The sequence below is a fragment of the Oncorhynchus kisutch genome, linkage group LG17 (assembly GCF_002021735.2).
Source record: "Oncorhynchus kisutch isolate 150728-3 linkage group LG17, Okis_V2, whole genome shotgun sequence".
Classification (NCBI taxonomy): domain Eukaryota; kingdom Metazoa; phylum Chordata; class Actinopteri; order Salmoniformes; family Salmonidae; genus Oncorhynchus; species Oncorhynchus kisutch.
The window spans coordinates 61,120,275-61,144,637 of NC_034190.2; the positions used below are offsets into that span (position 1 = coordinate 61,120,275).

General features: G+C 42.9%; 1 protein-coding gene across 13 annotated transcripts in view; it reads right to left on the reverse strand.

The window, feature by feature from the left end:
• The window catches only part of kif1b (kinesin family member 1B), a 104,491-nt gene that overhangs the window by 62,993 nt on the left and 17,135 nt on the right, over positions 1 to 24,363 (reverse strand). For all 13 annotated transcript variants that reach the window (XM_031794225.1, XM_031794219.1, XM_031794218.1 and 10 more), the window contains exons 3-6: positions 4,711 to 4,787; positions 4,226 to 4,405; positions 1,313 to 1,378; positions 556 to 734 (exon numbers count right to left, since the gene is read on the reverse strand). In XM_031794225.1, coding sequence (XP_031650085.1) covers positions 556 to 734; positions 1,313 to 1,378; positions 4,226 to 4,405; positions 4,711 to 4,787 — 502 coding nt within the window. The remainder of the gene's footprint in view (positions 1 to 555; positions 735 to 1,312; positions 1,379 to 4,225; positions 4,406 to 4,710; positions 4,788 to 24,363) is intronic.

Sequence of the window (24,363 nt, forward strand, 5' to 3'; positions counted from 1 at the left end):
ATATGAAAATCTGGATACCACCCAACCCTAACAAACATGTGGGATATACACTAAGGAGATATGGGCTTTACAACCCACGTTCCAGACAAAAGCTCTCCGAGTCAATAGCAGAAAATTAAAGCAAGGTTCACTTCCACACGAGAATGCATACTCCCGTGACACGCATGTGTACACACACACTCTCTGTCCCAAAAGAAGAGATACCTGCCTGAGAGTTTGGGAACAGTGACCAAGCTACTACTTTAACAACAATTCAGTCAACCACATGGACTCCACTACTACTCAGCTTAAAACAGGATAATAAACTCACTGAAAAGTATGACTTTAAGCAAATGCATTTTTAAGAATAGTTTGTTATTCGATTCTTAAATTATATGATCATTTGTGTGCATTTATGTACAATAACCTCCCTCCACCCGCACTCCTCTGTGCATCCCTAATTACACCCTATTCCCTATTTAGGGCCTACTTTTTTGGTCAAAAGTAGTGCACTACATAGGGAATAGGGTGCCATCTGAGATAAAGCCCCTGGGTAGGTCTCGTCCTGACGCTGACCTAGCCTTGTTGCCGGCGTCCATGAGGTCGTTGATGTCGTTGTAGGAGGTGACTGCCAGCTTGGACAAGTCCTCCACGTAGGGCCCCAGCAGGGGGTGCTCTCGCACACGCAGGTTCCCTTTGTTCTTCGGGTTGAGCAAGTCCCGCACCCGCTCGCAGTAGATCTCCATGTAGCTGACCTAGAAGTGATTGAATTACAGATTGAGTATCTATTGGCTATGGCTGACTAAAGCTACAGTGAAGCCTTGACATCAGAAACATACAGCAACACTACGGGATGAATTTTCCACTACATACAGATCCAGGATCAACTCCCCCAATCCTAAACTCACCCCATATCAACATCTAGGGGCAACTTTACCATAATCATATTTGACAGTCAAGAAGAGGGTTTTCAATCAGTAGTAATGCCATTTATAGTGTTGGAATGCTACTTTTTGTAATGCAGAAGTCACAGTATTCGCTCAATATGGATCACTTGGTGTTCCATTTCAAAGACTTGAATTTGCTTACGCATTGAGTACACGGAAGATTGAGCTAATATGCGTTGCTAGTAAAGCATTGCTAGGGTAACCACTATATTTTAGGTTGCTCTGGATATAAGAGCAAGGTAGTCACTGCAGGGCTACAATTTGGGAGGGTAGGCCTACATCAGAAAGAGGAGTGAGGAGGGGCTGAGGTAAGGGGAGAAGGAACAGAAAGAAAGAGTGTTCGGGGGGGGGGGGGAATTTAGCCCCTAATGCTGTCTGGGACTCACCTCCACTGAGAATGAGATCTCGTCTTTGTTGTTGTCATTGATTTTCTCAAAGAGTTCTTCACAGAGCTAAGAGGCAGAGGAAGAAATGTGTTATTGCCATTTAGGAGCATTTAAAAGAGGAAGACAGAGGAGATGCAGATCAATAGATAGATAACACAAATAGCTTGACGGTTAGATGCCAAAACCAGGGGAGAAATGTCTTAATGCAGTAAGTGCTGCCGGCAGAGAGGTGGAATGCATACAAGAGGTTGGCAATGAGAGAACCGGTTGCTTGTTTGTGAGCCAAAGCCCTTCCAATCTCTTTGGGATGGGCGGTATTGAATAATCAGGTATCCAATCAATGTGAATGGTCACATGAAACTTCCAAATATGGTTGAAATAAAATGGGACAATACAATTGCTCGTTCTCGTATAACTAAGAATATGAATAGAACTAAGGACATGATCTAGGCCAGGTATTCCCAAACTGGGGTAAGCAATGTTGTCTGGGGTATGCCAAATACAATGTGATTCACATTTTTTTATATATATAATTCCTTCACATTTTCAAACAGTACATGTATATTTTCCAGCGGGGCTATACATTTGGGTGAGGTTTTTCCCCCCTCGCCTGAGCAGCCTCGCTTCACTGCCAAAAATACAATTAAATCTAGTGTTCAGTGAAATAACAACAATATCAAATACAGGTAGCCTAGTCAAATAATTAACATCCAATCACATTAACTGTTACTCTCTCGCGGGAAACCTTCACTCTTGCGCAGACGTTTAGAAACTAAACATGACAATTAGAAAAATAAGCGAGAAAAAAAAAAATTGAGCGAGAATAAAGACGACTTTCAAGTAGTAAGACATGTATAAAAGCAACAGATATCAATAATAAGAAGGGTCTAGAAGCATCTTATATGGTGAGCTACTGAGTGGCTAGGACAGCCAAGCCCCATACTATTGTGGAGGACTTCATTCTTCCTACTGCCGCAGATATGGCTGGGACAATGCTGGGGGAAAAGGCCCCAGAAAATTACACACACTACGCCTCCATCAAACACTGTTTCACGATGCATCAGTGACATGGCAGGAGATGTTTTGAAACAATCACTGCTTCGCATACAAGCCAGTGAATTATATGCGTTACAGCTGGATGAGTCAACAGACGTGGTGGGCCTGGCACAGCTCCTGGTAAATGTCCGTTAAGTATATGGGGGGTCAATTAAGGAAGACATCCTCTTCTGCAAACCACTGGAAACCAGGACAACAGGAGAGGATATTTTTAAAGTGTCTGGACAGCTTTGTGACATCACATCTTGACCACCAAAGTCAATTTAATGGTATCTGTACTGATGGAGCAAATGCTATGACAGGGAGACATAGTGGAGTGGTAACACGCGTGCAAGCAGTTGCTCCCGACGCCACTTGGGTATACTGCAGCATCCACCGAGAGGCTCTTGCTGCCAAGGGAATGCCTGACAGCTTGAAAGACGTTTTGGACACCACAGTGAAGGTGGTTAACTTTGTTAAAGCAAGGCCCCTGAACTCTCGTGTATTTTCTGCATTATGCAATGATATGGGCAGCGACCATGTAATGCTTTTACAACATACAGAGGTGCGCTGGTTATCAAGGGGCAAAGTATTGACACGTGTTTTTTTTTTTTTTTCAATTGAGAGACGAGCCTAAAGTTCTCTTTACTGAGCATAATTTTCACTTGTCTGACCGCTTGCATGATGACGAGTTTCTCACATGACTGGCGATCTGGGTGATGTTTCTCGCCTGAATGATCTGAATCTAGGATTACAGGGACTTTCCGCAACTATATTCAATGTGCGGAACAAAATTAAGGCTATGATTAAGAAGCTGGAGCGCTTTTCTGTCTGCGTTAACAAGGACAACACACAGGTCTTTCCATCATTGTATAATTTTTTTTGTGCAAATTAACTCAAGCTTACGAACAATGTCAAATGTGATATAGCGAAGCACCTGAGTGAACTGGGTGCACAATTACGCAGGTACTTTCCAGAAACAGATGACACAAACAACTGTATTTGTTATCCCTTTCATGCCTGCCTCCAGTCCACTTACCGATATCTGAACAAGAGAGCCTCATCGAAATTGCAACAAGCGGTTCTGTGAAAATGTCATTTAAATCAGAAGCCACTGACAGATTTTTGGGATAGGGCTGCGCTCAGATTATCCTGCCTTGGCAAAACGCGCTGTTAAGACACTGATGCCCTTTGCATCCACGTACCTATGTGAGAATGGATTCTCAGCCCTCACTAGCATAAAAACTAAAATGGAAAATGATTTAAGAGTGAGAGACTCTCTCCAATACAACCCAACATTGCAGAGTTATGTGCATCCTTCAAGCACACCCTTCTCATTAACCTGTGGTGAGTTAATCACAACTTTTGATGAACAAATAAGATTTTATGTATGTAAGATAGCTAAATAAAGAGAAAGATTATTATTATTATTATATTATTATTTGTACCCTGGTCCTATAAGAGCTCTTTGTCACTTCCCAACGAGGCTGGTTGTGACAAAAACTCACACTCATTCTTATGTTTAATAAATGTATTGTATAGTGTGTGTGTGTGTGGCAGGCTTACAATGATGGCAAAATACAACATTTGAGAGTGCGCTAACCCTGGTGCTAGAGGGGGTACGCAGCTGGAGGTTGAATGTTTGAAGGGGTACGGGACTATAAAAAGTTTGGGAACCACTGATCCAGCCTGAAGTACACAAATGTAACAGAATAAATGTAATTTGTTTTAGACATTTCTTGAATCTGTTCTATGGCACCCACAATGGTAGTCTGTGATCAAGGAGGCAACTGCGCTCAAGTGAAAATGTTATTGGAACATTGAACTTTCCACAGTTATTCAAGTGAGCTAAGGAGGATGGATATTTGAGGAGCATACCAGGGGAATGATTCCCTCCTGTCCTTCCTCCTGCCTGCCCATCATTGTGTAGGACTTGCCAGCTCCGGTCTGGCCGTAGGCAAAGATGCAGACGTTGTAGCCATCAAAGGCATGCTGCAGCATCTCCTTGCCAAGGTCATTGTACACAAGGCTCTGTGAGGCAAAGGTGGGGTCCTCTGGCTGTAAGAGAGAAAGAGAAACCTAATATATGTACTTTAGCAGACACTTTCATCTAAAGGGACTTATAGTCATGCATACATACATACATACATTATTTTCATTTGGGTTGCCCCAGCAGGAATAGAACCCACAACCCTTGGTGTTGCAAGTGCCATGCTCTACCAACTGAGGACCACACTCAAATGCATGTTTATGTTGAACTACACTACAGTTCATGGTGTGTTTCAATTCAACAGTATGCCATTTGGCAGCCATTTGAGGCCATGGATAAGAGCAGCACAAAGGCAAGAGGAAAGCAAACTCACCGTAGTGTGGGACCAGTAGGAGTGGTCAAAGCTGAAGGACTTTGCTGGGTCCTTTGGGTTCTTGGGGTTGGATATAACTGTTGGGGAGGAGAAAAAAAACATTAAATCACAAGGCTGATAACTTTTACTGTGTAAGAGTGTGATAAGTTTGACCACATCCAATTTATTTTATTTCAACTTCAAGTGCAAAAGTATTGCATGCACGATGGAGGGTTTGGGCTATTTCAACTATTTGGAGTTTACTGTATTTGTAAAAAATTATGCATTTTTGTTGCCTTGGAATAAATACTGTCTACACTCAGAGACATACAAGCAGGACAGTTATATTTTTATAAAGTATGTAATAGACACAAAATACTAGCATTTCTGTAATAAATCTTTACCCCTTTACAAAATAACACCTTCAAATAATCCAAATGAGATAGCGGCAAATAAAATAAAAATCAAAACATGGTAGATATCTACTGCAAGACATGTGCAACTATATTAGCCTATTTCTTTGTGGTTGAGATATCATGCATCTGTAAAGTTCCTGTTAATGAATCAGCGTAGATACTAATACATGTTTGCATACAGTGGGAATGGCAATACATTAACATCCTCTGTCTCTACACATCACAGCAAAGCTAGCAATGTGTTTCACTAATCCGTCACCTGACGTGTCAATGTATACGGGATGACAATGATGACAACATTTCTCCTCTGCCCAGCCTAGCTGGCATGTCAAGCACGCCAACTAGGCTGCCTCCCAAATGGTATCCTATTCCCTACATAGTCCACTGCCTTTGACCAGGCACCTGGTGAAAAGTAGTGCACTATGTAGGGAATAGGATGCCATTTGGGAAGCACTCCTAGTCCCACCAGTACAGACATCCAAGCTTTCCACACCAACAGAAAGCTAAGCCCCTCACGGAGGGGAGGGAGGAGAGTAGAGTGGGGAGTCCCAGAGGAATATACTGTAGGGGATATTTGAAGATATTAGCGACCCAGTTGTTGCTTGAAGTCCCTTGACAGATTGTGCGCAAATTGGCCGGACTTCGGGCCAATCCAGGGGATTTAGCTGAGGCTAGCCAGACAACGCATACCTCCGTTGTCCAAATGGTGGGTCAGGGAGGGGAGGGCAGGGGATTGGAGGGCAGGGCAAACGGAAAAATGGATACTGACTAATGTGACGAGTGCGCTCGGGGCCTAGCAACGAACCAAATAGAGTGGCAACAGCAACCGACGCCAGCAGGCCAGATGACTGGGGGAAAAACCCAGCTAGCTATATTGAAGGATCACATCATTCCAAAGACAGTTTGTGATCCAAATAGCAGCCTACTCCCTATATAGTGCACTACCTTTGACCAGAGCCCAGTCGTTACAGTAATGAGGTCCAGTGTTAGCCTATGGCATTCATAGTCAATGGACCAATTAAAGCTGGGTATAGCTACTTCAGACAAGGGTACTTAAGAGGCCTCTGCACACTGAGAAATCCCCTGCAGTATGTGTGTGTGTGTGTGGAGAAGATGGTGGTGCACTGATCAATAATGCAGTGATATGGAGGAGGGAGGAGATTGCATATCATGTCACATGGCGACAGAATGTCAGTGTGTCTCCTCAAAAGAGAGAGAGGCGAACTCCAACTTTGCATAGTCAACGAGCATACCTTGCTTGATTTAGGCCTCCGTAGCCTATATTAGACTCTTAAGGGCCGTACCAAAATCATGCAGGTAAGAGTTTAATTATAGCCTCGCTAATCATCTAGGTCACAGGTCCCCTTTCTTTTTGGGCACCGAGGAGAGGGGGCTAAATTAAGCCCGATCTCACCTTTGACCCGAATCCAATGGGAAACCAGAGCCCAGAGGGAGGAAATTGAAATGTACAGGATTTACATTACAGATACCCCTTATTACCCCTTTCCTGGAACAACCCACATGGGCTATTAATGAGGGGGACTGCAGCCGCTCTGTTCCAATGCCACGCCGCCCACTCAGCAGTAAAAACAGGCTGATGATGGCTGGATCCCAAATGGTACCCTATTCCCTTTATAGTGCACTACTTTTGACCAGGGCTCATAGGGAATATGGTGCCATTTGGACACAGATGAGTCTGGGCCAAGAGAGGCTCCCAGCTCCAGGTTCGGGCATGAGGACAGTGACAAGCGCTAGCCAAGGCTAGCCAATGCTCACTCTCACATCTGTTCCTGGTCTAGCGTGCAGCATGTAGCCTTACTGGGGCACAGGGCGCCACTCCAACAAGTCAAAAGACAGAGGGCTTCGGCCCTTTTAGTTTTATTACACCCGTCTGGGTGCACGTCATTAAATTCTATTCCAGTTGGCAGTCAAGGAGAAGAGATGAGGAAAGTTGGGTATTATTGTGGGGAGCTATCATCATTGGGAATGGGACACACTAGACCAGTATCCCAGACACAGATTATATACCTCATCTTGGACTAAAAAGGACTTTCAATGGGATTCTCCACTTAGCAAGTGAGCATGCTTCTTAGTCCTGGACTAGGCTTAATCTGTGTCCTGGAAAGCAGCCCACAGAATCTGTGGCAAAGACAGGCCTGGCTGACATCCGCGTCAGTGAGGAAGATGGCTCACTCACTACAGCCTGCATTAGAGGAGAGAACGCATGTTCTTTTATTTCCTCTTGGAGGCGATTCATGCTCACGACGCACCCTGCCACAGCGCCTCTGCCCACTCCCTCCCTCCCTCCCTCTCCCCATCCCTGCCCCTCTATCGCAGTAGAACATAGTTCCCTCGTATACATCTGGCCTTAGCCATGCGTCACTCCAATAGGGCCAGAATTTCAAAAAAGAAAAAGGAGGGAGAGAAGTGTGTTGGAAGAAGAACAACTTCACAAGCATACTGAGATGGGAACCTGTTGACTGTTTCAACTGTCAGAAAGTACTCATCAATATAGACAGCAGAGGTAGCCTATAAGTCTTCCCCAGTTCTGGTGAGCAACGACAACTACGCACATGTAACTTTAAATCATAATTCTTCACTGTATGCGCTTTTCTTTGGGGGTGGGGCTAAGGTGACATCATCTATGTGAAGCTGGCAGCAGGACACAGGGACTCTATATTCTGAAAAACATTTAAATAATGATCCACACTTCTCAACTACTCCGGATTAACGTTTATTTTAATTTTATTTCACCTTTATTTAGCCAGGTAGGTTAGTTGAGAACAAGTTCTGATTTGCAACTGCGACCTGGCCAAGATAAAGCATAACAATTCGACACATACAGAGTTACACATGGAATTAACAAAACACAGTCAATAATACAGTCGAACAAAAGAAAACAAAAAGTCTATATACAGTGAGTGCAAATGAGGTAAGGGAGTTAAGCAATAAATAGGCCATGGTGGCAAAGTAATTACAACATAGCATTTAAACACTGGAATTGTAGATGTGCAGAAGATGAATGTGCAAGTAGAGATACTGGGGTGCAAAGGAGCAAGAAAAATAATTACAGTATGGAGATGAGGTAGATAGATGGGCTGTTTACAGATGGGCTATGTACAGGTGCAGTGAACTGTGAGCTGCTCTGACAGCTGGTGCTTAAAGCTAGTGAGGGAGATGCGAGTCTCCAGCTTCAGTGATTGTTGCAGATCGTTCCAGTCATTGGCAGCAGAGAACTGGAAGGAAAGGTGACCAAAGGAGGAATTGGCTTTGGGGGTGACCAGTGAAATATACCTGCTGGAGCGCGTACTTCGAGTGGGTGCTGCTATGGTGACCAGTGAGCTGAGATAAGGCGGGGCTTTACCTAGCAGAGACTTGTAGATGACCTGAAGCCAGTGGGTTTGGCGACAAGTATGAAGTGAGGGCCAACTAACGAGAGCGCACAGTTTGCATTGGTGGGTAGTGTATGGGGCTTTGGTGACAAAACGGATGGCACTGTGATAGACTGCATCCAGTTTGCTGAGTAGAGTGTTGGGGGTATTTTATAGATGAAATCGCCGAAGATGGTCAGTTTTACGAGGGTATGTTTGGCAGCATGAGTGAAGGATGCTTTGTTGCGGTTTAGGAAGCTGATTCTAGATTTAATTTTGGATTGGAGATGCTTAATGTGAGTCTGGAAGGAGAGTTTACAGTCTAACCAGACACCTAGGTATTTGTAGTTGTCCACGTATTCTAAGTCAGAGCCATCCAGAGTAGTGATGCTGGACGAGCCGGCAGCGATCAATTGAATAGCATGCATTTAGTTTTACTTGCATTTAAGAACAGTTGGAGGCCACGGAAGGAGAGTTGTATGGCATTGAAGCTCGTCTGAAGGTTAGTTAACACAGTGTCCAAAAAAGGGCCAGATGGATACAGAATGGTGTCGTCTGCGTAGAGGTGGATCAAGGAATCACCCGCAGCAAGAGCGACATCGTTGATATATACAGAGAAAAGAGTCGGCCCGAGAATTTAACCCTGTGGCACCCTCATAGAGATTGCCAGAGGTCCGGACAACAGGCCCCCAGATTTGACACACTGAACTCTGAGAAGTAGTTGGTAAACCAGGCGAGGCAATCGTTTGAGAAACCAAGGCTGTGAAGTCTGCCAATAAGAATGTGGTGATTGACAGAGTCGAAAGCCTTGGCCAGGTCGATGAATACGGCTGCACAGTAACGTCTCTTATCGATGACGGTTATGATGTCGTTTAGGACCTTGAGCGCGGCTGAGGTGCACCCATGACAAGCTCTGAAATTAGATTGCATAGCGGAGAAGGTACAGTGGGATTAAAATTGGTCGGTAATCTGTTAACTTGGCTTTCAAAGACCTTAGAAAGACAGGGTAGGATAGATATAGGTCTGTAGCAGTTTGGGTCTAGAGTGTCACCCCCTTTGAAGAGGGGGATGACTGCGGCAGCTTTCCAATCTTTGGGAATCTCAGACGACACGAGAGGTTGAACAGGCTTGTAATAGGGGTTGCAACAATTTCGGCATTTCATTTTAGAAAGAGAGGTTCCAGATTGTCTAGCCCGGCTGATTTGCAGGAGTCCAGATTTTGCAGCTTTTTCAGAACATCAGCTGTCTGGATTTGGGTGAAGGAGAAATGGTGGGGGCTTTGGTGGGTTGCAGTGGAGGGTACCGGGCAGTTGACCCGGGTAGTGGTAGCCAGGTGGAAAGCATGGCCAGCCGTAGAGAAATGCTTATTGAAATTCTCAATTATAGTGGATTTATCGGTGGTGACAGTGTTTCCTAGCCTCAGAGCAGTGGGCAGCTGGGAGGAGGTGCTGTTACTCTCCATGGACTTTGCAGTTTCCCAGAACTGTTTGAGTTTGTACTACAGGATGCAAATTTCTGTTTGAAAAAGCTAGCCTTAGCTTTCCTAACTGCCTGTGTATATTTGTACTTCCCTGAAAAGTTGCATAACACCGGGGGCTATTCGATGCTAATGCAGAACGCCACAGGCGTTGAACACCTCACTACTCTCAACAACACAAAGTGGACATCATCACATGTCCAAAGGAGAGAATGTTTGACCTGGATGTCCTGCAGCTCCTGAGCCATAGTTGTGTGTGACAGGGAGAATGCTCCATGTAATGCACTATGACTCACCTACCCTGCCCTTCGGGTCTCATTGTTGGATTATCAATCACGCCGTGCAGTGTGTGCGAGTTGTGTGTGTGTTATAGGAAATCTTTGGCTTTGAGAAGATAGATCGGAGAAAAAAATAAGTAATATCCGGTATATTCATCAATACGCACATCCTATCAAGAGAATGGAAAATATAGGCTCCCACGGGTTTCTTTTTTTGTTGCAAAATACTGCACTGAATCAAATCCTGAATTTAAAATGGGAGACATGTCCTTCTGTCTAATGAACGACGTCATCACCGTCTCTGCCCCACTCAACCATGGCAACAGGTACAGGACTGGATTCTGGTTGCCATGACAACCCTGCTGACACGGCACAGGAGGATGCTTTCCGTGTTTATTCTCTCTCATTCTCTCCCTCTCAACATTCCAATTTGCCTTCTGCGAAAAAGTTATCTTGAGAGTAAATCTAGGTTTATGGACAATAAAATGTCATTATTTTTCCACAGAGGTATATTCAGCATTCCAATCCATTATAGTTGGCTAAACATGTAAAAAGGCACAGTGAAAGTGTTAGGCTTTGTAAGTACAACATTAAGCTACTTAATATCGGGGACCATATTCATGAAGCATCTTTCACACTCACCACATACACTGCTGCTACAGCTCAGTCTATTATCTATCCTGTTGCCTAGGCACTTCACCCCTACCTACATGTACATAGCTACCTAAATTACCTCGTATCCCTGCACATTGACTCTGTACTGGTACTCCCTGTAGATAACCATGTTATTTTTAGTCGTTATTTACTGTGCATTTATTCCTCGTGTCACTGTTCCTATTTTTACTTGATCTTTAACTCCGCATTGGTGGTAAAGGACCCGTAAGTAAGCATTTCAGTTAGTGATGCACCGATATTAAATTTTTTGGCCGATACCGATATTTGCCTTGCCCCCAAAAAATTATATTGATAAGCGAGGCCTTTTAAGCATTCTAGTACAGTTAAATAGTTAACACACACACAGACACAGCGGTCTAATGCAATGCATCTCGGTGCAAGAGGTGTCACTACAGTCCCTGGTTCGAATCCAGGCTGTATCACATCCGGCAGTCATTGGGAGTCCCATAGGGCGGCACACAATTGGCCCATCGTCTGGGTCGTCATTGTAAATAAGAATTTGTTCTTAACGGACTTGCCTAGTTAAATATAGGTACACACCACACTGACCAAAAAGTTATTTTGTTGGAATTTACGTATGTCCCCATCACCAGTAAAACATAATCAAAACCTATTTCTTTCACTTACTTGCTGTGCTGTTTCGTTGTTCATTTGTTCAGTCGTTTCATTCTCAACCAGGATTTCTATGGAATGCCGTTTGGGTCTTTGCGGGTCAAAAAAGACACACGGCAAATAACAATATTTGATGTGTCAAATAACGACATCATCTGTTTCAGTAGCTATAACTATATAGCTAGGTGTCTTCTAAAATAACCCTAATTTATAAGACAGTTCTTATTTGATTAATGGTGGTCGGACACATCTATGTGAAGCTAGCCACAATAGTGGACTTGCGGTTAGGCTTCAAAATAAAAGTATTGCATAATTCCCCTATTTGTACTCATTTGCATCACTGTCAATAACACTTATTTTGAAAGCAAACCGCAAATTCCACTAATTGTACCAAATCCTTATACTGGCTAGCTTCATAACAGATAACACGGTCCAGTTGAGTCTCACTAGCCAGATGAAGCTAGCTGGCTGCTTATAACAGTAGCTTTGGGCAACAGGGTTAAGTAGCTAGCTAGCTATTTATTTTCATGAACTGAAGTACAATATCAATTGGCGAACAACAAGTGGCAACCTAGCTAATACTTACAAGAATTCCTAAATCATTGTTAAGAATGTAAATGACTGCAGTTTCTACAGGTCATTGTTTTCAGGCTGGTTGTATTGGTGCTAGCTAGGTACCAAGCTAAAGCTGGTCTCGCATATATTTTCTTAACTCTTTCAAATGACTGCTCGATCCACACAGCAGACATTGTGTGGGCTATGTTAGGAATGCAGCGTTGCGCCAAATTTTACGTGGCATTATTACGTCACATTACATAGGTATACACGGTAGCTTTGACATCGGTTTCTAACAAATCAGCATTAAACTAGACATCGGGCCGATGCCGATGTTGGCATTGTTGGCTGATTGTGATATGTTCACTGATATATTGTGCATCCCTAACTACACTATTAGTCTACACCTGTTGTTTACGAAGCATGTGACAAATAAAATGTAGGAGGAGTCTAGAACCAGTTTTGCCTTTCAGATCAGGGGGGAGGGTCTGATCCTAGATCAGCACTCCTAATCTGAAAGGCTTTATGAATACAGTCTCTGAGCCATAAACTATGCATTTAAAAAACTATAACTAAACAGGGTCTTTCAGAATATAAAGATAAAATACAGTATCATTTTAATGAAAGTACTGCATGTTTCACTTGCTAAATTCTCCTTCACACTGGGCCATGAAAACATGATTTATGTGAAATGGAAAGGAGTCTAAATGGACTTATAGATCAGGCACATACCATGGCACCTTTGCATGAACTCGGGTCCTTCAGGCCCACTCACAGGAAATGAGCCATGACAATTTGGATGGGACACACACTTCCCTAACAGGAGTCGTTGTCGCAAAGGCAGAAAGGCAGGTGGGAGGAGATGGGAACATTCTAGCCAATGTGAGGGCCGATACCAGTGCTACCAACAAACACCAATATAAAATATTTTCCTCAAAGTTGCCATGTGCGTCCACTTATCTCAGTACATTAGTCACAATTTATACATTGCAAAACGTACAACGTGATCAAATAAGCCTTAGCAAAAACAAATCTATTGACTAAATCCAACACTTTCTCACAGACCTCCATTCTCGCTGTATTCTGGCGTAGACAGATTTTGACGGGAGTGGAGCCTTTCGCGTCGGCTCTTCCACTCTGTACACACCAAAACATCCTCTTCATATCAAGATCATTAGTTCATACAAACCACAGCTGGAGTGACAATGAATGAGTGAGGCCAAGCATTTCACAGGGTACCTCCCAAAAGGCACCCTATTCCATAGTTAACTACTTTTGACCAGGGACCATAGGTCAACAGTACTGCACTATATAGGGAGTAGGGTGCCATTTGGGACACAACCACAACTCAGTGCCCCGGTTCAATGAAAGGCAATGGGGGGCGGGGGGGTCCTTAGTTCCTCTTCCAGAACCTATAGTTTGCCTGATGTGATACTACAATTTAGTGTGAGTGAGACACTAACAACCAGCTTGGTGATGCTGGCAGCCATTTTGTGACAGGATGCTCAACAAGTAATTGGGCTCTACATGTCTTTGAGCCCCAGATGGTGACAGAGAGGCACCTGAGACTACCAGCCAGGCGATGCAGGGCCTAAAATGGCTGAACGCGTCTGCCTCTCCGATGACCCTCCAAGGACCTGCTAGCTTCTACTGGTCTCGATCAATACCCACTAGTGAATGGGCCGCTGACTGTGCTCGCAGTGTTACAGGGAGCGAAGGTCGCTAGATAAATTCATATTTAAGAACAAAACTGAAGCAAAACACCTAAAAAAAAGGACCCAGATATTCATTGAAATAATAAACCGTGGAGAACTGTAATTACCATACGTTCCTTTCCACAAGGCAGAGGAATTTTTATGGTTTCCCTGGGGCCTGTGTGCATATGGACAGAGTAAGGTAACGGTTCAATCCCTGAATACTTTTCAGTGAATATATCCACCAGCCAATACTGTGTGTCAAGTGCACACGTGTGTGTGTTACTGTTTGGTTTCTGTTTATCCATGATTGGCCCAGTAAAAAGTCACAGCCCTGAGTCTGTTTTAAAACAGAGGGTGAGAAATACTGATACTTATCCCTCCATCTTAAAAGAGGAAACAGAATAGGACAGGACACATTCTGACTCGCCTGCTGCCGACATACTCAGCGTGCTGTTCTCGGTTTGGCAATGGTCTGCTTGTCGCACAGGTGGTAGAGTTCTCACTGGACACAGCTCAACTCCACAGGCTCAAACTAGTGTCTGACCAACTGCCGTATGCTCTCGACAAACAGCTGAGCGTGTCTCCGCCACAACACAGGACTCACAACTTCTCCAAAACAGAGACCGAGCCATGTGTGGGATTTGATTTAGCGCCTTGGATACAGCACATTCTAGGACCAAGCCTTTTAAACCCTGTAGGCTATTGTCTTTCTTTTAAGAAAACAACCACCACTAAAGTCTGGTCCAAACAGATTACAGACACAATAGCCTTTTGTTTTGTATCGTCTTCATTTTTGCCAGTGGGGAGGATTTTTTCAGAACTAGGCAGCCAAGAGTTTACCTTAACTTGAGATCTGCAGTCCCACCAAAATCTCATTTCTTTGCTCATACACATCAGCTCAGACCATAAGCCACCAAAAGGAGAACCAAAACATCCAATACGACAACATTGTATAAACCTATTATAATGTTAATAACGTTGCTTTTTATTGAAATACGTAAGAGTAATTATTGCAACTCTAGGGGGAGGCATTGAATCCCCCGCTGAAGAAATCTCCATTTCCACTTTGCATGCCGTTCACATCACTTTCCCTTTTACTGGGTGAGGGGAGAGAGAAAAACACAGGAAGACACGAGAACAATGCAGTGAATACAGTACTTGCTGTCGACGACAGAGCCTGCACAACACATTAGGTCATCTGTTATGACAAGCCTTTATGCGGCCGGTTCCCCTCGACAATGACCCTTTTCACATAGCCTTATGGTACCCCCGTTATGATTACTTTGCCACTTTAATAAAAAGGAAACCTTCTATGGAGAAGCATTGTTGGCGCTTGAGTGACTGCAGGCAACAGCACATTTCTCCCTCATCGTCTATGTAAACTGTGCATAAAAGGCTGCAAGAGTTGCAGGTTTATAGACTGGAAAAACAAATGATCTTTATCTTTACGGCGGTTGTAAAAAAGTTTGATTCGAAAATATTTGGACCACAACAAGTAGACAATTGACAGGGTGGCTGAGGAGTAACGTTACATGTAAGGGATTACCAAAAATCGGTAACTGTAAACCATTACCAGCAAAAATAATGTAATCAGACTACAGACACTTATGAAAAACTACATGATTAATTTGAGGTTTACTTTTAAATTCAGAAAGGATGTTTGTTTTTTTTGGGGGGGGGGGCGCAAGTTTAAGTCTGACCACAAGTCAGTGACCACTATGATGACACACAACATGTGCTACGGCTGTCAGCATCCAAAGATTATCCAACTTGAATAAACGCTTGGAGGTAAGGATGACAGCAGTGTAGTCTACAGCGATACAGATAGCACTTCTTATTGATATCTACGTAGCGCATTGATGTGAATCACATTTCTACTCTCTCATTTAGCTATTTGCACCTTACAGATTGTGGTTGTTGTGGATGGCTGTTCACATATCTAAATGTGTAGTTGAACCCAATAAATGTTTCAATTCAAGAAGTTTAAGCTGCCTATCAATCATTGTTTTTAAAAATCAGTGGCAGCCAATTTTTGCCTAAATTGACACCCAAATCTAACTGCCTGTAGCAAGAATATGCATTTACTTGGTACCATTTGAAAGGAAATACTGAAGTTTGTGGAAATGTGAAAGGAATGTAGGAGAATATAACACAGACCTGGTAAAAGATGATTAAAAAAATATAAAACTTAAAAAAAATAAAAAATTGTACCATCATCTTTGAAATGCCAGAGAAAGGACAAAATCTATTATTCTAGCCCAAGTGCTATTTAGATATTGGCCACCAGATGGCAGCATTGTATGTGTGTGCAACGTTTTAGACTGATCCAATGAACCATTGCATTACTGTTCAAAATGTTATGCCTAATTAGTTTATTAATAACTTCATGTTCAAAACTGTGCACTCTCCTCAAACAATAGCATTGTATTATTTCACTCTAATAGCTACTATAAATTGGACAGTGCTGTTAGATTAACAAGAATTTAAGCTTTCTGCCCATATCAGATAGGTCTATGTCCTGGGAAATGTTCTTGTTACTTACAACCTCATGCTAATTGCATTAGCCTATGTTAGCTCAACCGTCCCACAGGGGACCCACCAATCCTGAAGAAGCTTTAAACGAGAGAGCCTATCAGTCTAAACCAGATGTTTAAAAGTTTGATCAAATCTCACTCATCATTTTTTCCTATGAATTGTGTGTGGTCAAAACGAGGGCTTTAACTGTTGGTAGACTTGAATTTTTAAGCCCTTTTGAAGATAATTCAAACTGTTATTTTTAGGGCGGTAGATGCCAGACTCTCCTGACATTACTGTAAGGGTGTTACTGTAGACCTTGGGTAGCCTCACAGGACACAGGAAGTGTTTGGAATGAGCCTTGACCTGAGGGGGAAATAATATCCTCTTCTCCTTGAGGGGGTGCACCTGCAGGCGTGGGAAATAATATCCACTTTGGATGAGACGGTTCCACTCGGAGCTGTGAAAACAGCTGAAATCTCCCACATGTTTTCAGAGGACCCCCTAACTATCATCTTCTATAATGTCATGCAAAGGTGCAAATGTATATGGAAATGTGTATTTGTATATGCAAAGGTGCAAATGTATATGGAAATGTGTATTTGTATATGCAAAGGTGCAAATGTATATGGAAATGTGTATTTGTATATGCAAAGGTGCAAATGTATATGGAAATGTGTATTTGTATATGCAAAGGTGCAAATGTATATGGAAATGTGTATTTGTATATGCAAAGGTGCAAATGTATATGGAAATGTGTATTTGCTTACTATGGATGATTTTCAATTATTAGAAATTGATGTGGAGTTTTCACGTATTTCACTTTCACAATGTCTGGTTGAATTTAAGGTTTACTTTAAAGATCAAATCCACATGGGGCCACTATTCTGCTATCCTATCAGGTGTGCAATGATGTCCGAGTGAGGAAAAACTGTTTACACTAACTTCGTTGTTGTAATAGCCCGAAGGGACGTGTCAGTATCACAAATTAAAGGAGCTATGTGTTTTTGCATTGTATTTCAGAAAATGTCCTTAATATATCTACAGTAGTAGTGGAATGATAGTTTTTCACAATATTTTTTCTCCAAAAATGTTATTTGGCCCACACAAAATTGCGTTCTTCTTGGTCAACAAAAGAATGACCATCTCGTGTTGTCAAATTGGCTGGGGCCAGCAAATCTCTTGTCAATTAAACAGACCACACAACTTGACAATGAGACGGTTCATTGTTAAATTGTTACATGTAGTACCTCTGAAGGATTCTAGCTTTAATGTTTTAATTGTAAAGTTGTGCAATGTAATCACTGTTCTAGAGTAGATAGTTGAACAGTTAGGGCCAACATTTCCCCTCTTGTCACAAAACTATGTAAAACCTTTGAATGAAACATTGCTGGCCTTGCATGTTCTCTCACAGGCCTGAAGTTCTAGAAGCCTCTCTATAGCCTTTGTGATCCTGGCCTCAGCGAGCCTGCGTAAGCTGCTAATATCACTAGGTCGCTCGGCATGCTAGGCTAGCAATGTGTCTCTGGGCCGGGAGGCTGTTTGGTGCTTGGGCTATAGGAGTGTAGATGAGTGTCAGAAAGGTTGGGCGGCTGAAATCTCCCCATTCCTTCCTGTCACTGACAGTCTGTCGGCATGTGAAGCATCAGCTGCCATCTGGTTCTGTATAAATAGACAGCACTCTCGGGCTAGAGCAGCTGTCGAAGGTTAGGCTGGCCCTGATCTCATTCCCAGTGGTTTCCAGCTAGACAGACAACCCCACCTGACCGTATATCAATTCACCCTCTCTCAGCACTCCCTAAAGATGTCACACAGAAAGGCATAATACTCTGTTAATGATTTTGTCGTCATGGAAGACTGATTGGGCTCATTGATTCGAGTTGATAAATAAATGCGGCGCTCATGGAATGGCATGCTTTGAGCACTACGAAAAGTGCAGTTTACATGTGAAAAATTAATGCCATATGCTGCATTTGCTATAGGCCTATTGTTTACCTTTTAGTTGGTGACACTTTGATATCTTGGTAATATGCAGATGTTTAAAGGGCAAATCCACAGATGAAACAAGAAAAGAACGGTTGCCCCGCCTCTGTTTGGGTAAAAAGCTGAGGGGTGGGCCTGGAGATATGTAACCACTCAGGTTAATAGACAGTTATGGAAGCAAGGACTGACCATCCATGATATCCCAATGATGATTAAAACAATGTTATGAGGCTATACAGTGTTTGTTTTCATATACAATGTGCACAAACATTGGCAAAAAACCAGAAAAATAGCCAGAAAAAATACATTTCTTCTGAAACTTGTCAGTCTATTCTTGTTCTGAGAAATGAAGGCTATTCCATGCGAGAAATTTGCCAAGAAACTGAAGATCTGGTACAACGCTGTGTACTACTCCCTTCACAGAACAGCGCAAACTGGCCCTAACCAGAATAGAAAGAGTGGGAGGCCCCGGTGCACAACTGAGCAAGAGGACAAGTACATTAGAGTATCTTGTTTTAGAAAGACGCCTCACAAGTCCTCAACTGGCAGCTTCATTAAATAGTATCCGCAAAACACCAGTCTCAACGTCAGTGAATAGGGGACTCGGGGATACTGGCCTTCACGCAGAGTTCCTCTGTCCCGTGTGTGTTCTTTTGCCCATCTTAATCTTCTTTTTATTGGCCAGTCTGAGATATGTATTTTTATTTGCAACTCTGCCTAGAAGGTCAGCATCCCGGAGTTGCCTTTTCACTGTTGACATTGAGACTGGTGTTTTGCGGGTACGGCAGGGTAACCTAGTGGTTAGAGCGTTGGACTAGTAACTGAAAGGTTGCAAGTTCAAATCCCCGAGCAGACAAGGTACAAATCTCTACAAACCTACTCTTCCTAGGCCGTCATTGAAAATAACAATTTGCTCTAAACTGACTTGCCTAGTCAAATACATTTTTTTAAACTATTTAAGCCGTATTGTCAAAAACATTAACATTGAAAAATTCAGTACTGAAAAAAAAAAGACAAATATTTGTCAAATTAAAATGGTTTCAAAGAGTTCTCACAAGCTGTACCACTGAACTGGATATTCCAGGAGAGAGGTGTTGTTCACTCACTGTACCTCGACTAAAGCTAATACCACTTTAAAATTAGCTCCTTGTCTGGAAAGAATTCCAGCTGATACAGGTTAAACTGTCCTTCAATGCTGCTTGAGCATACGCTCAATTCCTGAAATTAATTTGAATATGGGCATATAGGGATTGTGGTAAATTGTACTCTTCATATTTATAAAAAAATATATATATAAAAAATAATAATAATAATTGTACTCTTCATATTCCTGTAGTGATCTCTAAAATTACCATACATATATTGCCTTGGAGCTAAGGGAATGTCTTATACATTCCAGGACAGTAATCACAATGCCATTATGAACTATAAAAGGATGGAGATAAATAATTGTAATTCTGGTTATGGATAAATATAACTTGGGGTTCAGTTTTTCAATGTACACAACCAATCTCACTTGTTTATTGGTCTTTGTGAAAATATGTCTTCCCCAGATATACTAGTTTTCCCTGTACTCTGCACAGCTTTCGGTTGGTTAGTCATCATACACTCCACCCACAATACATCACTGTGGGCAGCAGCGCCAATGTGGTACATGGTTCCTGACATTCAGCTCTCACAACATGCACCCATTTTACAGAGGAGTGCCCTGAATTTCTTCAGCTCCTCTGAGAAAAGGCGGACTCTAAAGTGACTTGCTTTATGTAAGCTTCATAATCACAACACTTTGCAAAGGCTTGGATAATGCATAGAACGTTTTACAGGGAAGCTACAGTAGTTTCAGTTTCTATAATTGCAGGGAAGATAAACGGGTTGATGGTAAAGGTTAATGTCAGATGACTACATATTTTCCCAGAATCCTCTCTGTGTTCAATGGAAATGACAAACTGCATGCGCGCGTTGTGTGCATGTGTGCAGCGTAGCCTAGTGGTTAGAGCGTTGGACTAGTGACCGGAAGGTTGCAAGTTCAATCCCCCGAGCTGACAACGTACAAATCTGCCGTTCTGCCCCTGAACAGGCAGTTAACCCACTGTTCCTAGGCCGTCATTGAAAATAAGAATTTGTTCTTAACTGACATGCCTAGTTAAATAAAGGTTAAAACATTTTTTGCTGGAGGGTATTAGCAGAGTTTCTTTTAAGGCAGAGGTTCCAGGGAGAGAAGAGAACCGGAGGGAGGTGGAGGAAGATATTCCATTTATTAGTTAAGGATTCAAAAACAACACTTCCTCATCACTCTCTCCCCAATCTCATGAATAATACAAAATAAGCATGGTCCCCACAAATGGGCAGCCCGTGCCTGGACTACAAAGCTCCCCCACTAGTCTCTGCATTCAGCTCCTAGTCTGTGGGAGGGAAAGAAACAAGGGAAACAAGTTCTGCAAAGAGAACTGTAATGATGGTCTGAACTCACAAAAAAAACATATTCAGCTGAGAATGTGGGAAAGTTGAGCCATTTTACCAGCCTTAAGTAACGCTACTAACATCTCGCAAGTCAGAGCGACTCAACCTCAAAACAAATACACCATTATCTGCTTTTAACTGCTGTTGATTTGTATTTATTATGGATCCCCATGGCAGCAGCTACTCTTCCTGGGGTCCAGCAAAATTAAGGCAGTTGAATTGCATCATCGAGGTGGGAAGATGGATGTGGGCTTGGGTGAAACTAGTTTTAGTCAGACATTATTCTAAAAAAATCCTTTCATTAAATAAAGTGAACATTGGATCAGCATTAAACCAAATAATTGAATATCATATTTCTGAATATGAATCATTTGAAGGACTCAATGGTAAAATATATATTTCTCCATAGAGGAGCAGTTAACTCTATATGCCTGCATGCTGGCTAGACACCCAGTTGTCACTTCACCAATTTGTTACATTCTTCAAAGCAGACAAACTCTTAGAAATGTAAAAAAAGAACAAAAAAAACAACACTTTTCGCCCCAATTTCATGATTACAAACATCTCGTTGCTGCAATTCCAACGGGCTCGGGAATGGTGAGTCATGCGTCCTCCAAAACAAGTGGCACTTCTTTACACTTGCTCGCTAAACCCGTAAGCCAGCTGCACCAATGTGTAGGAAGAAACACTGTTCAACTGACGGCCGAAGTCAGCCTGTAGGTGCCTGGCCCACCACAAGGAGTCTCTAGAGCATGATGAGCCAAGTAAAGCCCCCCCGGCCAAACCCTCCCCTAAACCGGACAACGCTGGGCCAATTGTGCGCTGCCCTATGGGACTCCTGGTCACAGCCGGTTGTGACACAGCCTGGGATCAAACCCTAAGCTATAGTGACGACGCAACAGTGCAATGCAGTACCTTAGAACGCTGCGCCAATTGGGAGACCAGTAGAAACGATTTTTTTACCAAAAAGGGTTCTCCTGTAGGGACAGCTGAATAACCCTTTTATGTTCAAGACAGCACCTTTTTATTGTATTTTTTTAACCATTTTTCGTGGTATCCTATTGGTAGTTACAGTCTTGTCCATACGGGAGTTGCAGTGATGGGACTCGGGAGAGGCTAAGGTCAAGAGCCGTGCGTCCTCCGAAACACAACCCAGCCAAAACGCACTGCTTCTTGACACAATGCCCGCTTAACCCGGAAGCCAGCTGCACAAATGTGTACCTGGCGACCATGTCAGCATTGCACCCCGCCCGCCACAAGAGTCGCAAGTGCGCGATGGGACAAGGACATCCTTGTCAGCCAAACCCTCCCCTAACCCGGACAACGCTGGGCCTTCCTGGGACTCACCCACAAACAGGACCAATCCTGGCCTGCTGAGAAGTGACGGACTCCATCCTAGCTGGTGGGGTGCTCTCATCTGATCTACCAACATAGACAGGGCTCTGAAACATGGCTTAAGCCTGATTAATTTACTGTGTTAAATGAGGCCTCACCTCCTGTTTACACTAGTGACCATATCCCCTGCACATGCCGCAAAGGCGGAGGTGTTGCTAACATTTACGTATTTCAATTTACAAAAAAAAAAAGAATACGTTTTCGTATTTGAGCTTTTAGTCATGAAATCTATGCAGCCTACTCAATCACTATTTATAGCTACTGTTTACAGTCCTCCTGGGCCATATACAGCACAACTCACTGAGCTCCCTGAAATCCTATCGGACCTTGTACTCATAGCAAATTTTGGTGACTAATATTCACATGGAAAAGTCCACAGACCCACTCCAAAAGGCTTTCAGAGCCATCATCGACTCACTGTCAGTCATACTCTGGACCAAGTTTTGTCCCATGGAACAAATGTTGTGGATCTTAATGTTTTTCCTCATAATCCTGGACTATCGGACCACCATTTTATTACGTTTGCAATTGCAACAAATAATCTGCTCAGACCCCAACCAAGGAGCATCAAAAGTCGTGCTATAAATTCTCAGACAACACAAAGATTCCTTGACGACCTTCCAGACTCCCTCTGCCTACCAAAGGACAAACATAAGTTAACCACCTAACTGAGGAACTCAATTTAACCTTGCGCAATACCCTAGATGCAGTTGCACCCCAAGAAACTAGCTCCCTGGTATACAGAAAATACAGTGCCTTGCGAAAGTATTCGGCCCCCTTGAACTTTGCGACCTTTTGCCACATTTCAGGCTTCAAACATAAAGATATAAAACTGTATTTTTTTGTGAAGAATCAACAACAAGTGGGACACAATCATGAAGTGGAATGACATTTATTGGATATTTCAAACTTTTTTAACAAATCAAAAACTGAAAAATTGGGCGTGTACCTTCGTACATCAGCTGATATCTCAAAGTGCTGTACAGAAACCCAGCCTAAAACCCCAAACAGCAAGCAATGCAGGTGTAGAAGCAGGTGTAGAAGCATATCAGTTTCTCTGTGAATGGTTTGTCGTCAATTGTAAATTTCGGTGTTCCTCAAGGTTCCGTTTTAGGACCACTATTGTTTTCACTATATATTTTACCTCTTTGGGATGTCATTCGAAACATAATGTTAACTTTCACTGCTATGCGGATGACACACAGCTGTACATTTCAATGAAACATGGTGAAGCCCCAAAATTGCCCTCGCTAGAAGCCTGTGTTTCAGACATAAGGAAGTGGATGGCTGCAAACTTTCTACTTTTAAACACAGACAAAACAGAGATGCTTGTTCTAGGTCCCAAGAAACAAAGAGATCTTCTATTGAATCTGACAATTAAGCTTGATGGTTGTACAGTTGTCTCAAATAAAACTGAAGGACCTCGGCGTTACTCTGGACCCTGATCTCTCTTTTGAAGAACATATCAAGACCATTTCAAGGACAGCTTTTTTCCATCTACGTAACATTGCAAAATTCAGAAACTTTCTGTCCAAAGACGATGCAGAAAAATTAATCCATGCTTTTGTTACTTCTAGGTTAGATTTCTGCAATGCTCTACTTTCCGGCTACCCGGATAAAGCGCTAAATAAACTTCAGTTGGTGCTAAATGCGGCTGCTAGAATCCTGACTAGAACCAAAAATGTGATCATATTACTCCAATGCTAGCCTCCCTACACTGGCTTCCTGTTAAGGCAAGGGCTGATTTCAAGGTTTTACTGCTAACCTACAAAGCATTACATGGGCTTGCTCCTATCTCTCTGATTTGGTCCTGCCGTACATACCTAAACGTACGCTACGGTCACAAGATGCAGGACTCCTAATTGTCCCTAGAATTTCTAAGCTGAAGGCAGGCCTTTCTCCTATAGAGCTACATTTTTATGGAACGGTCTGCCTACCCATGTCAGAGAAGCAAACTCGGTCTCAACCTTTTAAGTCTTTACTGAAGACTCATCTTTCCAGTGGGTCATATGATTGAGTGTAGTCTGGCCCAGGAGTGTGAAGGTGAACGGAAAGGCTCTGGAGCAACGAACCGCCCTTGCTGTCTCTGCCTTGCCGGTTCCCTTTTTTCCACTGGGATTCTCTGTCTCTAACCCTATTACAGGGGCTGAGTCACTGGCTTACTGGTGCTCTTTCATGCCGTCCCTAGGAGGGGTGCGTCACTTAAGTGCGTTGAGTCAATGACGTGATCTTCTTGTCTGG